Below are 14,075 nucleotides of genomic sequence, written 5' to 3'. Positions count from 1 at the left end.
GACAAAGACATCACAGGAAAAGTACAGATCATGAACATGGATGTAAAAGTCCTCAACAAAATAATAGCAAATAGAATCCAATAATGTATACAAAGAATTATACCCTGTGATCAACAGACTAAAAAAGAAAAAGCACATGATCATATCTGATATGATCAGATGCAGAAAGAGCACTTGACAAAAATCCAACATCCATTCATGATAAAAAACTCTCAGCAAACTAAGAATAAATGGGAACTTCCTCAGCTTGATAAAGAATATCTACAAAAACCTACAGCAAACATCATACTTAATGGTAAGAAACAAGCTTTCCCACTAAGATCAGGAACAAGTCAAGAAAGTCCCATTGCACCATTCCTCTTTGACACTGGAAGTCCTGGTTAATGCAGTAAGGCAAGAAAAGGAAATAAAATCTATCTAGATTGGGAAGGAAGATATAAAATTGTATCTGTTCACAGATGACATGATTGTCTATGTAGAAAATCTGAAAGAGTTGATTTAAAAAAAAACCTTTTGGAACTAATAAACAATCATAGCAAGGTTGCAGGATATAAAGTTAGTACTTAAAATTCATTCACTTTCCTTATACCAACAATGAACAAGTGGAATTTAGAATTAAAAACATTAACATTTACATTAACACCTGTTTCATGAAAGGGCCATGTATGCAAAACAGCTGAAGGGAACCAAGAGGCCAAAGAATAAGGCAGACAAGTCCAGTTTGTAGGTTTAAAGAGTTTAATATGGAACTTACACACAGAAAGCAGTCTCAGACAAATGGATCCCCATGCCTTCCATGCCCCAGACTCTGTGTTTTATAGCAAAAAGCAGTGAGAATGAGTGGATGATCAAAGAGACCAGCTACCAGGAGGCTCTGGTGCCAGAGCAAGTTAGGAGAAACAGAGAGGGGGCCTCACACCCGAGAACGAATAAATGAGAATCCTATGATCAGCACAGAACTCTGTGTTCATATTCCAGAGCTCGCTGGGGTAAGTAGTAACAGTCAAGGAGCCAGGTTAACCCAGAAGTCAAGGTGACAGATTGGCTTTTTTAAAGATAGAGTCCCTTATGTTCTATACAACACCCCTAAAATGAAATATTTAGATATAAATCTAACAAAATAAGTACAAGATCTATATGAGGAAAATTACAAAACTCTAATGAAAGAGAGCAAATAAGAACTAAATAAATGGAGAAATATTCCCTGTTCATGGATAAGAAAACTCAATATTGTCAAGATGTCAGTTCTTCCCAACTTGATCTATAGATTAAACACAATCCCACTCAAAATCCAGCAATTAGTGGATACTGACAAACTGATTCTAAAGTTTATGTGGAGAGGCAAAAGACTCAGAATAGCCAACTCAATATTGAAGAACAAAGTTTGAAGACTGACAATACTTGACTTTATGATTTACTACATAACTACAGTAATCAAGACAGTGTGGTATTGGTAAAATAATAACCAACTAGCTCAATGGAATAAAAGAGGGCCCAGATATAGACCCACATAAATATAGTTAACTGATCTTTAACCAAGGAGGAAAGGCAATAAAAATGGTCCTGGAACAACTGGACATCACATACAAAAAAAATCAAAGTAGACACAGAACTTACATCCTTCACAAACACTAACTCAAAATGGATAGTAAACCTAAACATAAAACACAAAACTATAAAATTCTTAGGAGATAACATAGAAAATCCTTTGGACATTTACAACACTTTGGATCAATACAGTGATGGTCAACGTATGCTGCTTTGCAGGCACCTGTGTCCAGCTCTGTCTCTCCTGGACCGTTGGTGGCAACTCATAGCCTGCGTAGTACCTAGCAGTGTCAGCCCCAAGGCAGGCCCGATGAAGGTGAGATAAACATAAGAAATCGTGGTGAAAACCTGGCTCAGAGATGCTGGGGCAAAAGTGGGAATATACAGAAAGGGTGCTAGGCAAGCTTCAGGGATAAAAAAAATCTGGGTAGTAACTGGGCATCTGGAATAATAGAAACCAGGGGCTCAGTGGCCCAACACAGAGTCTCTGCCATTCCTTGCATAACAGTTTCCTCCACTTCATGGGAACCAAGGCCACCAGCCCACTTAACCCCAACTTCCCTCAGTTTCTAGGGGAGCTGGTCTCTCCCCCTTCCTCAAGTCCAGTTTGAAATAGGCAGAAAGGTTTCACACCAGCCAAGCTTGAGCCCTTCAACAGAGGCCAAACAGGCCTGTTTTGATGACAAGGTTGTTCCACCAGGACCAACTGCCTGTAATGAGGAGAGGGGCAGCCCTGAAGAGCACACTGTACAAGGTAGAGGTGTCTCACTGGGAACCTGTGGGACATTTCCAGTAGTGTGGCTTGCTTCACACACAGCCTGAGGTTCGTTTAGATCTTCACAATCAGAGAGTGATTTGTTGAGGTGACCTCATCCCAATGGTGAAAATAGTGATGGAAGGCACAGCATGGCTGGTGGCCTTGTCTGCAGACTTGGAAGGGCAAAACCCCAGTCACACAGGTGCTGCCTCCTAAGCAGGGTGGGTGGGTCCTTCCTGGATGCCAAAGGGCAACTGATGCTTGGCAGGAAGGAGATGGGGCTGACACCTGCACCCTGACCACTTAGGAATAAGTCCATTCTGCCCATGCAAGAAAGCCACACCTCACAGGTAACAGGCAGACCATGAAAAGATGCAAAGTCAGGTTTTTTTCCAACGGAATTATTTTAAACTACCACTAGAAGCTGCTGTTTAAAGACTCCCTAACAACAGTTTGGTGCACTACTCATGCCCCTTTGGGCCTGACCATTGTTCAGGCAAGCCCAGCTCCATACACCAAGAGCTTTTTCTGGGGACAAAGAGCCACGGAATTTGCCCTGGGACCAACTCATGACTGCTGACTGAAACATCCACAGACCCAGACACCGCCAGAGGCAAGTTCCCTAGCAGCCCTTGACAACGCACCTGAATGAGCTGCCTCTTCTTCCAGTGCTTCTTGGGATCACCTCCCACATAAACTGCTTGTGCCTAGTCTTTGTCTCAGGCTCTGCTTCTCAGGGATCCAGACAAAACCACCACATTGTGGTAGAGGAAGGAAGTGCTACCATCCAAAGGATGCATAAAGGAGACAGAGGGGGCAACCTTGACCTCAAAGGCTCAGAAATCCAGTTCAAGGCCAGAGAGGTACTTACTCACAGGAGCAGATATGCATTAATCAAATTCACAGAAATGGAGAATAAAATCACACAGTTGGTGCTTTTAATTCAAAATAAGAAAGATAACATCATGCAGGCCAAACCTTTTGTACCCACTTGACGGCACCTTCTCTCCCTCCATGAGGGAAGCCCATGATTATCTCAAGGCTGTTTGATGGGCATGGGCTGGCCCTGAAAGGACCTACAGAATCCCTCTGGTGAATGACTGACACATCTGTGAACTGTGGTAGGGTTGGACATTGAGCAATTCCTCACTGACAAAATTCTTGATGATGTTGCTTAAGTGGGTACAAAGGCAGGGGCCAGCTACCGTACCCTAAGAGTCTCACACTCCTTTTGCACTGCAATGACTGTGGGTTTGGAAGAAGGTGGGCTGAGTTTCAGGCAGCTGCTCCTTACTACCCCAGCACTAGGGGCTGGTGGACTGTTTGGGGCTGGCTGGTAGGGATGGGAGAAAGTGGGGTTAAGGACAAGCAGGGCTGGCCCACTGCAGCAGTCTGAATAAGTCATGTGGTAACTCCAGGTACAGGCTGTTCTGTGATTCCTCCCCTCCACCTCTTCTGCCAGCTTGCCTCATCCACACGAGAGGAGCAGTCTGGGCAGGAAACAAATGCCAAGTTTCAGCTGGCTGTGTGTCCAAACATCCCTATCTTCCCTCCTTGCCCTGGCTGTGTGTCCAAACATCCCCAAACTCCCATCCCAATGAAGGGTCAACGGGGCCAGGCAGCACTGAATTCTTTCTCCAGGCTCTGGACAAACTGGTCGTTCAGGAAGAGCAGCTGACCATGAGGCAGGAAGCGGGTGAGGATGCCTTCGATTCGGTCAGCCCGCAGCAGGAGGTTGGTTCCGGGGGCCAGCAGCCGGAGGTGGGTGAAAAGGAGGCGTGCCAGCAGCCGAAGCGTGCCCTCGGCAAGCAGCAGGTTCTCATGTGCATCCAGAACCAGAGCAAAGCCTAATGAGAGCACACCTAGCCACACCACTGTCCGAGGCTCCTGGAATGGGTCTCCGGCTGCCAGGCGGAAGGCCCCATGTGGGGCCTCATGCAGGGGCACTGGCTCATCTGAGGACTGGGGTTGCAGGTCCGTGGGGGGTCGGCCAGATGCCTGCTGCTGCAGCCAGCACATGGACTCCACCTGCCTGGGGAGAATGGGTAAATCACTGACCTGTCATCCTCGTGACCACCCTTAGAGCTGGGAACTGTCATTATCCCCATATCTCAGATGTAGAAACAGCTCCAGAGAGACTAAGTGACCTGCCTGGGGCCACAAAGAAGGAAGCACAAGCTAGAACCGAAATCCAGGCTCCAACCTCCGGGGCCTGACCATTTCATTTTGTGTGGCCAAGAGAAGGCAGATTTTGAACACAGCTCCTTCCGGTGGAAAAGTTTACCAGGGGAAGAAGATCCTGACCCACCTGCTTCAGAGAAGCCTCCTCAATGTAAAGAAAGAAAAGCGATGATGAGAAGTGGTGTAAAAGCTACATCCAACCTGTCCACCCATGTCCCATCCTGCAACCCTCTCAAAAAACAAACAAACAAACACCTTCCCATTTGGCCATCAGGCTTTTGAAAGCACTCTCTGATCCCTCCTGAACTGTCCTCCAATTTGGGGTGTGCATAGACTAGTCTTAAAGGTATGTTTGGTTTTCCGTGCCACAGGAGCGGGTAGAGGCCCAGAGGAACAGGGGATGGCAGAATGCTGGGACAGGACTGCCCCAGAGTATTAATCCCCTACCCAGAACACAGAGGGACCAGGAGATTCTGGCACCTGCCGGCTCCATCTGGGATGAGAAGGTCCAAGGCCAGCTACCCAATCTGGAACAGTGTTTCCCAAACTGTACTCTGTGGATCCCAGGCTTTCAGAAGTCTCTGGGCATAAAGAGTTCCCATGTACCACATTTTCTCTCCTCCTTAGATTATAAAGTCTATGGGCACACTCAAAGGGCCCTGAGGAAAAAAATAAATGAATAAAAAATAAATAAAATAAAAAGGCCCTGAGAAGTCAAAGCATCTCTAACATGTACCAGGGTTTGACTGCCCATAGTCAAATCCTAACTCTATTACTTTCTAGCTGCATAACCTTGTACAGACTGAGTTCCTTAAACTTTCTACACCTCAGATTACTCATCTGTAAGGTAGGGATAATAACGGGACCTACCTCAAAAGACTTACATGGAATGAGCTAATATACAGAAAATGCTTAGGACATAAATACTTAGCAACAAAATTCAGGCTTAATAAACACTAAGTATAATAATAATAATGATATTATTATTATTTTTATACTTTCTTTAACCTTTTTTCACATACCCTTGTTAACAAATATGGAAAACTCCAGAAAATACTATTCTAAAACTTTCTCTCTGCTTTTTAGTTCTCCTGTTGCTCTGTGCCCCCCGCCCACCAGAAAACTTTTCACAATCCACCACATATGTTCAATGAAGTCACAGAGCTGGGCTAGGCTGTGTGGTTACCTGGCTACAGCCAAAATCTGTTCCTTGCGGAGGAGCCTGTCCCTCTCAACACCATGTGGCCTTGGGTCATCAGATGAATTCTCAGCACCAAATACACAGGAGTAGAGCACTCGGCAAAGTCCGGTGTCCTCAGCCTGTGCGGCTTTTAAGGTATGGATGAGAAAGGCATGGACCATGGCTCCGGGGTGGGTGCTACAGGGAAGACAGAGACCTTGATGAGATGACTGTGAAACCCCAGCAGGGGAGGCAACCACGGAAAGGGTCTGGCTGTATGGTTGAAGGCTAGTGTGGCTGGTCCTCCTCAGACACCCAAGACACAACCCCCCTTGAGTAACAGGTGGCCCAAACTCAGTTCTACAAAACAACAGGCCAGGAATTTTCAAAAGTGTCAAAGTCATAAGAGTCAAGGGACGCTGCAGAGCTGCTCCAGACTGAAGAAGACAAAAGAAACAGGATAGCTGAAGGTAATGTGTGTTCCTGGATGGGATCCTGGGCCAAGAAAATGGTAGTTTTAATAAAAGGCATTATTAAGACAGCTGGAAGTATTTAAATATGGACAAGTTAGAAGTTTTGATTAATGTTTCCTGATTTTGAACGTAGGGCAATGGCCTTGTTTTTTGAAAATACACACTGACATATACCTCTAAATATAGAGGTAAAGAGGCATCATATCTGCAACTAATTTAATTAGCAAAGGGTACACGAGAATTCTTTATAAAAATTCTTAAAATTTTAAGTTTGAGATTATTTCAAAATAAATACTAAATAATAATGATGATATCTGGCTGGCTCAGTGGTCGGACCAGGGTTGAAAGGCAGCGGGTACACAATACGCAGACATTCGTAATTAAGGGTAAATAGATCGTCGGTTTAAATTGGTCAAACAGTAAGGTTCGCGAAGGTGCTTTGAGAACCGGAGCCCGCTGACCCGGCGCTGACCTCCAGTGACCTTCTAGCTCCATGAATACGTAATCAGCCGTCGCCGCCGTGCCCGCCCCCATAGAGACAGGGTAGCGACCAAGATCCTGTACGTCACTTTCACGCGCAACCCTTACAGCTCAGTGCATTTTGGGGGTTGTGGTTCCTTGCTCCAGTCGGCTAGGCGCCACCGGGATACTCTGCCCTGAGTGTGCTACCCCTGCAAACCTCGGGCCGCTCTCCTCGAGGCGTAGCACTCACCCTTCCTTCTGCAATCGCAGACTTCTACGACCAGGCTGCTTCGCTCGGCAGCGGGGAAGCAATGGCGACTGTGCGGCCCCTACGTGCCTGCGGACACCAGTCACGGGTGCGTGCACGAAGATGACGCGCGCTGGGTGGGCGGGCCCCTCACATCCATTGCGGTGCTCTCGGCCCCAAACGAGGGCAGTTTTTCGACGTCTGGGCACAGGGCACCGGCTACCTCCATAATCGGACAAATGAAACGTTACCCCGAGCTCCCGGCGTTACCCACGCCCATAACTCCGGGTACACGGAGTTTCCACATACTCCTTTACCTCTTGGACCAGCCGAACCCCAGGCTACCCTCCCTGGCGGCCGCGAGGGGGCGCAGCGACCCGTCGCATGGACCTTTGGCTAGAGGCCAGCTGGCCGAGTCATCGCCAGTGGGCTGCATTGGAACTCCCGCCGCCCCTGCCAACCGTGTGAGGCTCGTGGATCCTGAGCGTGCAGGGCCGAGTTCTCAAACTGGCCACTATGCGTGGGAATCACTGGGGCTTCTGATAAAATGCAGATTCCTTAGAAATTGTGACTTTGGAAGGAAATACGCATATTTGGGCAGTTTGGGGACCAGATTCAGGGTTGTGGGTTCCTGCAGTGAATTAAAACCAGGGCTCGGTTTAGAGTAGAACGACTGATTCAAACTCTGGTCCCAACTCAGTCACCAGCAATGTGTCCCTGGCAGGTCAATCACTTTCTTGGGCCTCAGTGAAGCCCATAGAGTTTAGTAGGCTAACCAGTTTTTTCTTTAACATCCCCACTTCTAACAAGTTCCCTCCTTGGCCTTCAAAAGCGTGGTAAAGAGACTAGTACCTTAAACCTGAAAGGGGCACTACCAGGTGCCAGCTTCTAGAGCCCTGCAGTGAGGTAAAAGTCCCAGTTGGAGGCTTGGTCCAAAGGTTATGTGCACCACCTTCCCCTCCCCCCCCCCCCAGTCTGACTGGGTCTCAATGCCTGCCTTGGGTACCCTTTCTCCACACACATACTCCTTTACCTCTTGGCCTTGGACTGTTAGTCTCCCCAGATGTGTCCAGTGTTTTGTGTGTCACAGCTCACACACTAGCTGTTCCTTCAGCCTGAAAGGCCTTTTCCTTCCTTTTTTATCTTCAAAATATGCTCAGACCAAAACTTAAGAAAACCCGTTCTCCCCAAACTGCCCATTAGCATTCAGCTGTCCCCTTTGCACCTATTGTGAGGGTCTGCCTATAATAGCAATGCCTCCCATGGGGTTATGTCACTCAGCTTCACTCCCCAGGGCCATGTACAAGGCAGGCCTGGAACGAATCTGAACACACTCCTTGGTGACTGAAGAAATGAAGAACAGGGCAGGGCAGCCCAGGCAGGGACCCTATAGCCAGGACCTCCAAGTGCTTGTACTCTGGGCTCCTCTGGCTATAGGACCTGGGCAGAAGTGGGGGACACTGAAAGGAGGCGAGAGGAGGTGACCGGCGACTGGCCAGGGCATGTGGGCATTTTGACCACAGGTACAACATATAAATATAGTTGTAGGTGGAGGGGCGGACCTAGAGAGAGTGGGGCCGCAGCCACAAAACTGGGGTTGATGTTGGCTCAGTTCCTGGTTCCCAAGCCCTATCTCTCTCGCCAGGACTCATCATGTCTCCCAGCTGATTACAGCAGGGAGCTGGCAGAGAGCTTTGGTTGCTGGGGAGCACCTAGCATCTAAAACACAGTATCCCAGCCTCTGTCCATTCCTCAGGCAGTGAGTCCAGTCCAAATCCCAAGCCACTGAGGGACTCGACTATGTGAAAGACATGGAACAGACAGCAGTGAGAAGCTGGTCTGAGCCACTGCCCCGGAGGCAATGGGGGACCCAGATAAAGGTGGTGTCCCCATAAGTAGGGCAGACACAGATGCCATTTCGCACTATGTGCTGAGGACGGTAGACAGAAAAGAGCCCAGGTCTCTGAGATGTTGCAGAGCCTTCTTGCTGAGCGAGGGGCACATACTTTAATTTTGTTAAAGTGATGTTTATGATTTCTGTTTCAGCCTAACTCATTTCTAAATGAGGCAACCTGTGGAGTGGGCAGGATGGAGCCCGGCATGTCGTGGGCACTCAGTAAATTCATAAACATTGACAACTATTAATCCAGAGGCAGAACTGGAAAGCAGAGCTGAAAAGAAGGTGAAGCCTTCTGGTCTAGTTGCACCTTAGAGGCAGAGGGATGGACAGGCTGAACTCAGAGCTTCCTGGGGTTACAAGATCTGCCCTGACTATAAAATGGAACAGTCTGTATGTGTTAGGGGCAATGTGTGTGTGCATGTTCACATGTATGAGGCTTTTATAGTGGTTACCTTAGAGATTGTAGCAAGGCCAGGCTCAAAATTAGTATGTATAGATGTGGGTTTGTGGGGTATGGTTAGAAGGGGAGTATGTGTGAGAGAGATGGAGAGGAGAGAAGGAAAAAAAGTAAAAGCATTACAAAAAAATTAACAGAGCTCGAAGGAAGCAGATAGATGGCTGGATCTGAGGCCTGGCCCACCTGCCTGGATGGGACCTGGGGGCCACACCTTCCCCTTGTTTCCTTTCCCCTCCCTCTAGCTGTGGGCAGAGGTAACCATCGCCTTACTACCCAGCCCTGCTCTTTTAAGTGGTCTTCCAAGTTGGGGGTGGGGGGCAGGTTGCCTGTAGTCTCTCACATCAGCCCATTTTCCACACCCTTACCCTCCTCTGCTCTCTATCCACATCAGGGTGAGGCCTGCCCCACAGTGGCAGGCAGCCTGGTGCTTGCTTCTTCTGATACCCATTGGTGCCCACCACTGGGATGAACTTGGTGACTGATAACTGACTCAATTTGGAAAGCAGGTTGCACCCCCTACCTACCTAAGCACAGTAGGGTCCTGAATCACTGATGGGCAGCCTGGCTTGGGAAGTTCTGCCGCTTCTCCCAGACATCAGGACCAACCCTCAAGTCCTGCTTACATACCTCCAGAAACTGGGAGCTCACTCTCCCAGAACCACTCAGTTGGTTTTTGACAGCTGGAAACCCTTATCAATGATTTTTATAGACCTTGAGACTTCAGGCCACACCAATCAAGTCACCACCTACTTCTGGATGTGGGGAGGGCAATTAGGTGGAATCTGCCAGCCTCAGGCAGTGGATTTTTTTTTTATTGACTCCCTGATAAGGATATCTAGGCATTTCTCAAAGATTAGAGCAGGAAACAAAGAGGAAGAGGGGATCTGCTTTTTTTGAGAATAAAGGCAGGCTGAGACTGGGTGGATGTGGTTGCCACAGAATAAAGGGAACCAAAGTTGGGAAGCCTTCTTTTCATTCCCATCCCACCCCCTTAGCCAGCTCAGAAATAATATCACCTTGTGTGGGCTGCTTCCCGTGGGTCACCTAGATAGCTTCTTCCTCTGTTTCCACCCAACCTCCGGTTCACAGCCTCCTAGGTGATACCTGAACTGGTGCAGTAGGCCAACTGCCTCCAATATAGTGGGACTGGGTTTTCCTCCTGTAACCCATCACCCAGGGGCTTGTCCATGTGCAGAAAGGTGAGGAAACCCCTAAGCTGGCTCCTTTTTAAAAAAATGTTTTTAGATTCATACTTATACCTGTCTGATTTTATAATCCCCACATGCCTTAAGTAATAACAGCCATACCCAACTCTTACATAGCACTTGCTGCAGGCAGGCCCTATTCTGAGTGTTTTACAGACACCAACTCATTTGAGCTAATCCACAACCCATTGAAGGAGGTGCTTTAATACTCCTATTTTACAGATGAGAAGATTAAGGCACAGTAAGATCAAGTAACTTTCCTGATATTACACATGTGCTAAAGGAGGTATACATGTCGATAGATTTCAGCCTGTCCTTTCCCTAAGCTTGGGGTTCCCTTTTTACCACCCTCCCCCACCCCCATCCTCTCACAGTCACTCCAAGGGGTGGCTCAGTCCCCACCCCCAGCTCTGGGAGGCCATAAACCCAGCACTACTTATTCCCTACAACCCAATCCTGGGAGCTTCTTCCCACCCTGATTGGATGACCTCCTTCCCCAGTGCTCCCAATCCCAACCCAGGAAGCTCCCTCCCTCAGCCCTCCCCTTAGGGAGCCCCAGGGCCCATGGAAATAGTCTTGGCCAAGCCCCAGGAGGAGGAGTCCATGTATGATTTGCCCTTTCAAACAGCCTCACTTCCTGCAGGGCTGAGAGCCAGGAGGCCCCACGAGGCAGCTCAGGCCAGCCACGTGAGGCCCCTTCCCCTCCCGCTGCCCCAGGCCCTGCTGACTCAGAGCCTGGGTGGGGCGGAGGCAATCCCAGCGGCACTGCCTGGCACCCACGCAAACTCACATGTGGGTGGGGTGGGATTGCTTCTTACTTTCTGTCCCATAACCAAGTGCCTTCTTTGAACAATAGATTGAATAACTTCACATCATCCAACATTCTCTCAAGGCCTGACTTCCATGACCGCAAAACAGCCCCTTCTCCATCATTACTCAACTTTCCTTCCCTTATTGTTTCCAGATCCCAAGTGGCCATGGACCTCCTTGTCTAAACACCCTTCCTTTCTGTACCACGGTTTATTGCCTCTAGAAAGGAGGATGTTCAGTCCCAGGGATAAAGACTTTTTAGAAATCACAAGTTTTCTAGATGGTTGTGAGTTGTCGTCAGTGGGTGGATGCAAGCCAGTGACATACAATTAACTCCAGAGTCAGTTTAACTTTTTAAAGAATCTGACTTCAGAAAAAATTAAGACTAAGGCTAACATTGCAATATATGAAAGTCAGAAAATGGTCAGGGTCTTTGATGCTCAGAACCCTACTACTGCCACATCATAGCATGTAGATTTGATTCAGCCTGACAACAGAGCTATTTGCTATATACAACAATCAGATTTTCTGGTTGAGAGAGATTAAAATTTACCAATTTTGGTGAGAGTATGGAGCGACAGAACTCTCAGCCACTGCTGCTGGGAAATAAGTTGGCACTGCAATCCTGGAGAACTGTGTATAAAGTATAAAACTGAACGTATACACAATGACCCAGCAATTCCACTCCTGGGTATATTCTCAGTACAATTTCAAATAGTCCCAAATAACACATGGAGGGCAGAATGAAAATGTCCTGTATCTCAATTGTGATAGAGGTTATAGAACTGTACGCGTTTGTCAGAACTCACAGAACCATACACTCAAAAGGGTGAATTTTGCTGCATATAAATTTACCTTAAATTTTTAAATTTAAAAACCAGAAGAAAAAAGTAGAATTAATAATTCAATTTAGGATTATATGTGCATAATGGAATACTACAAAGCAATGAATAAGAATAAACTGCTAAGGAAACATGGATGGATCTGAAAATCATGCTGAGTGAAATAAACCAGAATGCAAAGAGTAAGAACAGTATGATTTCATATAGATCAAGTTCTAGAACAGGTGAAACCAATATACTTGATAGAGGTCAGAACAGTGGTGACCTTGGAGTTCAAGTAACTGGGAGGGACTTTGAGGGAGCCTCCTGGGATGCGAGGAGGTCCTGTATCTTGAGTTGTGTAATGGTTCCTTAGGTCTGTGCTCTGTGCTTAAGGTGTGTGCCGTTGAGGAAATATTGATTATTCAAGTTAAAAAGAAAACATTGGTTTTTTTAAACTGTCATTGCAAGTTACCCAAAGAGCAATTCAGATGGTGCTCAGCCCTCACACGTGCCTGCTGACTTGGCCAGGCCTGACACAGGCCAACTCCCTGCTTGGACCCAGCCCCACACAGCTCTTTAACCATGTGAGCTGGGCTGCACGTGGCTCTTCTATGACTGGAATTCCTGCCCCACCCTGGCCCAAGCAAAACAACCTTTAAAATTGGCCAGGAGCCCAGGATTTTAAACTGTTTCCTTGCCTGTTCCTCCCCTCTTTATGAACATTCAGGAGTAAAGTTACAGCTTCCCTTGCTAGTGGGGTAGGAAGATTAGGGCACCTCTCCCTCATCCCCTGAACTTCCCAGGGGCACAGGGGTTCCTGGCCTGAGTTGGAGAGTTGAACCCTTGGTGCCCCGCTCCCCAGGCCCAGGCCCGCACCTCTCTCAGTGTAGATGCCAGCACCAGGGCCTTCTCTTGGGAAAATGTCTCCTGGCTTGACCAAGACCACCGCCCCCCCAAACCCTCCCTACTCCCTGCCACACACACTCCTGTTTCCCCTGCAAAATGAGCTGAAAACTGACTTGGTGAGCTTAGGAGACAATCTGTTAAGTGTCTGGAGCAGACTAAGTGCCCCATGACTGCAGCTATGACTCTGATTGTGGAATATGAGTGGGGCAGATATGGCTGTGCATGTCAGCACTTGGCACACAGCCTGGGCATTGTTAGACACTCAGCGCCCGTTACTCCCTCCTTCCCACGTGGCCTGATCCAGACTGATGGAGTGGGAAGAGGACACTCAGAGTAGAAGCCAGGTGGCCCAGCCCCAGCCCTTTGGCTGCTTTGGGACCAAGGCAGGAGATGAAGAGTGGGAGAGTCCTGTGCAGCTGGAATGCCTGCTTTGCTTGTATCTGCTGAGTCACCTGGGGCAAGTGAGTGCCCTGAGCATCCAGCTGCTTTCATTCTTTGTAAAACCAGGAAACAGGGAGGGGGTCAGGAGACCACCTGAGCACTCAAGGTGAAGCAGGCAAGTCTCATTATGACAGTGCCCACAGCTAATTTTCTCAGCAGCCTACACAGCTAATTTTCCTTTACTGAGGCAAGGCTCCTTACCCAAATAAATGTCGACCTTCATGTCAGTTGACTGATCAGTAGAGGGAGTTCCTGGAGTCTTCAGAGCCCTTCCTCCCAGAGCAGAGGCCCAGCCCCCCCCCAGACACCCACAATCTGTTGTGCCCTTGTAGAGGACTCCTTTAGTCATAACAAAATTGGAGGGTCAAGCTGAAGACAGGGAAAGTGTCCTTTAGACTCAGGCTGGGAATCTGGAGTCCCTTGTTGTTGCTAGAAATAGCCTCCATTTCCCCATCTGAAAAATGGAGTAAATAATCATTGTATCACCTACTTCAGAAGGTAAATGAACTTTGACAGAAAGTGGTAATGATGCTGATGTGTATGGAATCTGTATCAGGCAGCATCTTGTTTGCACATTTGCAAAGGAGTCTCTGTAATCACAGACAGCTGATGGGTCGTGGTTGGAAGAGAGCTAACAGCAATGATATTCAGAGGGGATTTCCTGAGATACTAGGTTTGGGCCAG

At 47.9% G+C, this 14,075-nt stretch overlaps 1 protein-coding gene across 3 annotated transcripts; it reads right to left on the bottom strand.

The window, feature by feature from the left end:
- Positions 1 to 3,214: 3,214 nt before the first annotated feature.
- Positions 3,215 to 7,125, bottom strand: AP5S1 (adaptor related protein complex 5 subunit sigma 1). 3 transcript variants are annotated; one of them, XM_016136945.2, is made up of 3 exons: positions 6,852 to 7,125; positions 5,673 to 5,864; positions 3,215 to 4,337 (listed from the first exon to the last, which is right to left on the bottom strand). In XM_016136945.2, exons 2-3 carry the CDS (start codon positions 5,846 to 5,848, stop codon positions 3,911 to 3,913), a joined length of 603 nt encoding a protein of 200 aa, XP_015992431.1. In that variant the 5' UTR covers positions 5,849 to 5,864; positions 6,852 to 7,125; the 3' UTR covers positions 3,215 to 3,910. The 3 variants fall into 3 exon arrangements, with proteins under 3 accessions (XP_015992431.1, XP_015992355.2, XP_015992297.2); XM_016136869.2 differs by lacking the exon at positions 6,852 to 7,125 and having other exon boundaries at positions 3,215 to 3,846; positions 3,887 to 4,337; positions 5,673 to 6,837; XM_016136811.2 differs by lacking the exon at positions 6,852 to 7,125 and having other exon boundaries at positions 5,673 to 6,837.
- Between the last annotated feature and the right edge of the window lie 6,950 nt (positions 7,126 to 14,075).

Source organism: Rousettus aegyptiacus, unplaced genomic scaffold (assembly GCF_014176215.1).
Source record: "Rousettus aegyptiacus isolate mRouAeg1 unplaced genomic scaffold, mRouAeg1.p scaffold_m13_p_12, whole genome shotgun sequence".
NCBI classification, from domain to species: domain Eukaryota; kingdom Metazoa; phylum Chordata; class Mammalia; order Chiroptera; family Pteropodidae; genus Rousettus; species Rousettus aegyptiacus.
Note: the sequence above shows the minus strand (reverse complement) of the source record. Positions and strands in the feature narration are given on the sequence as shown.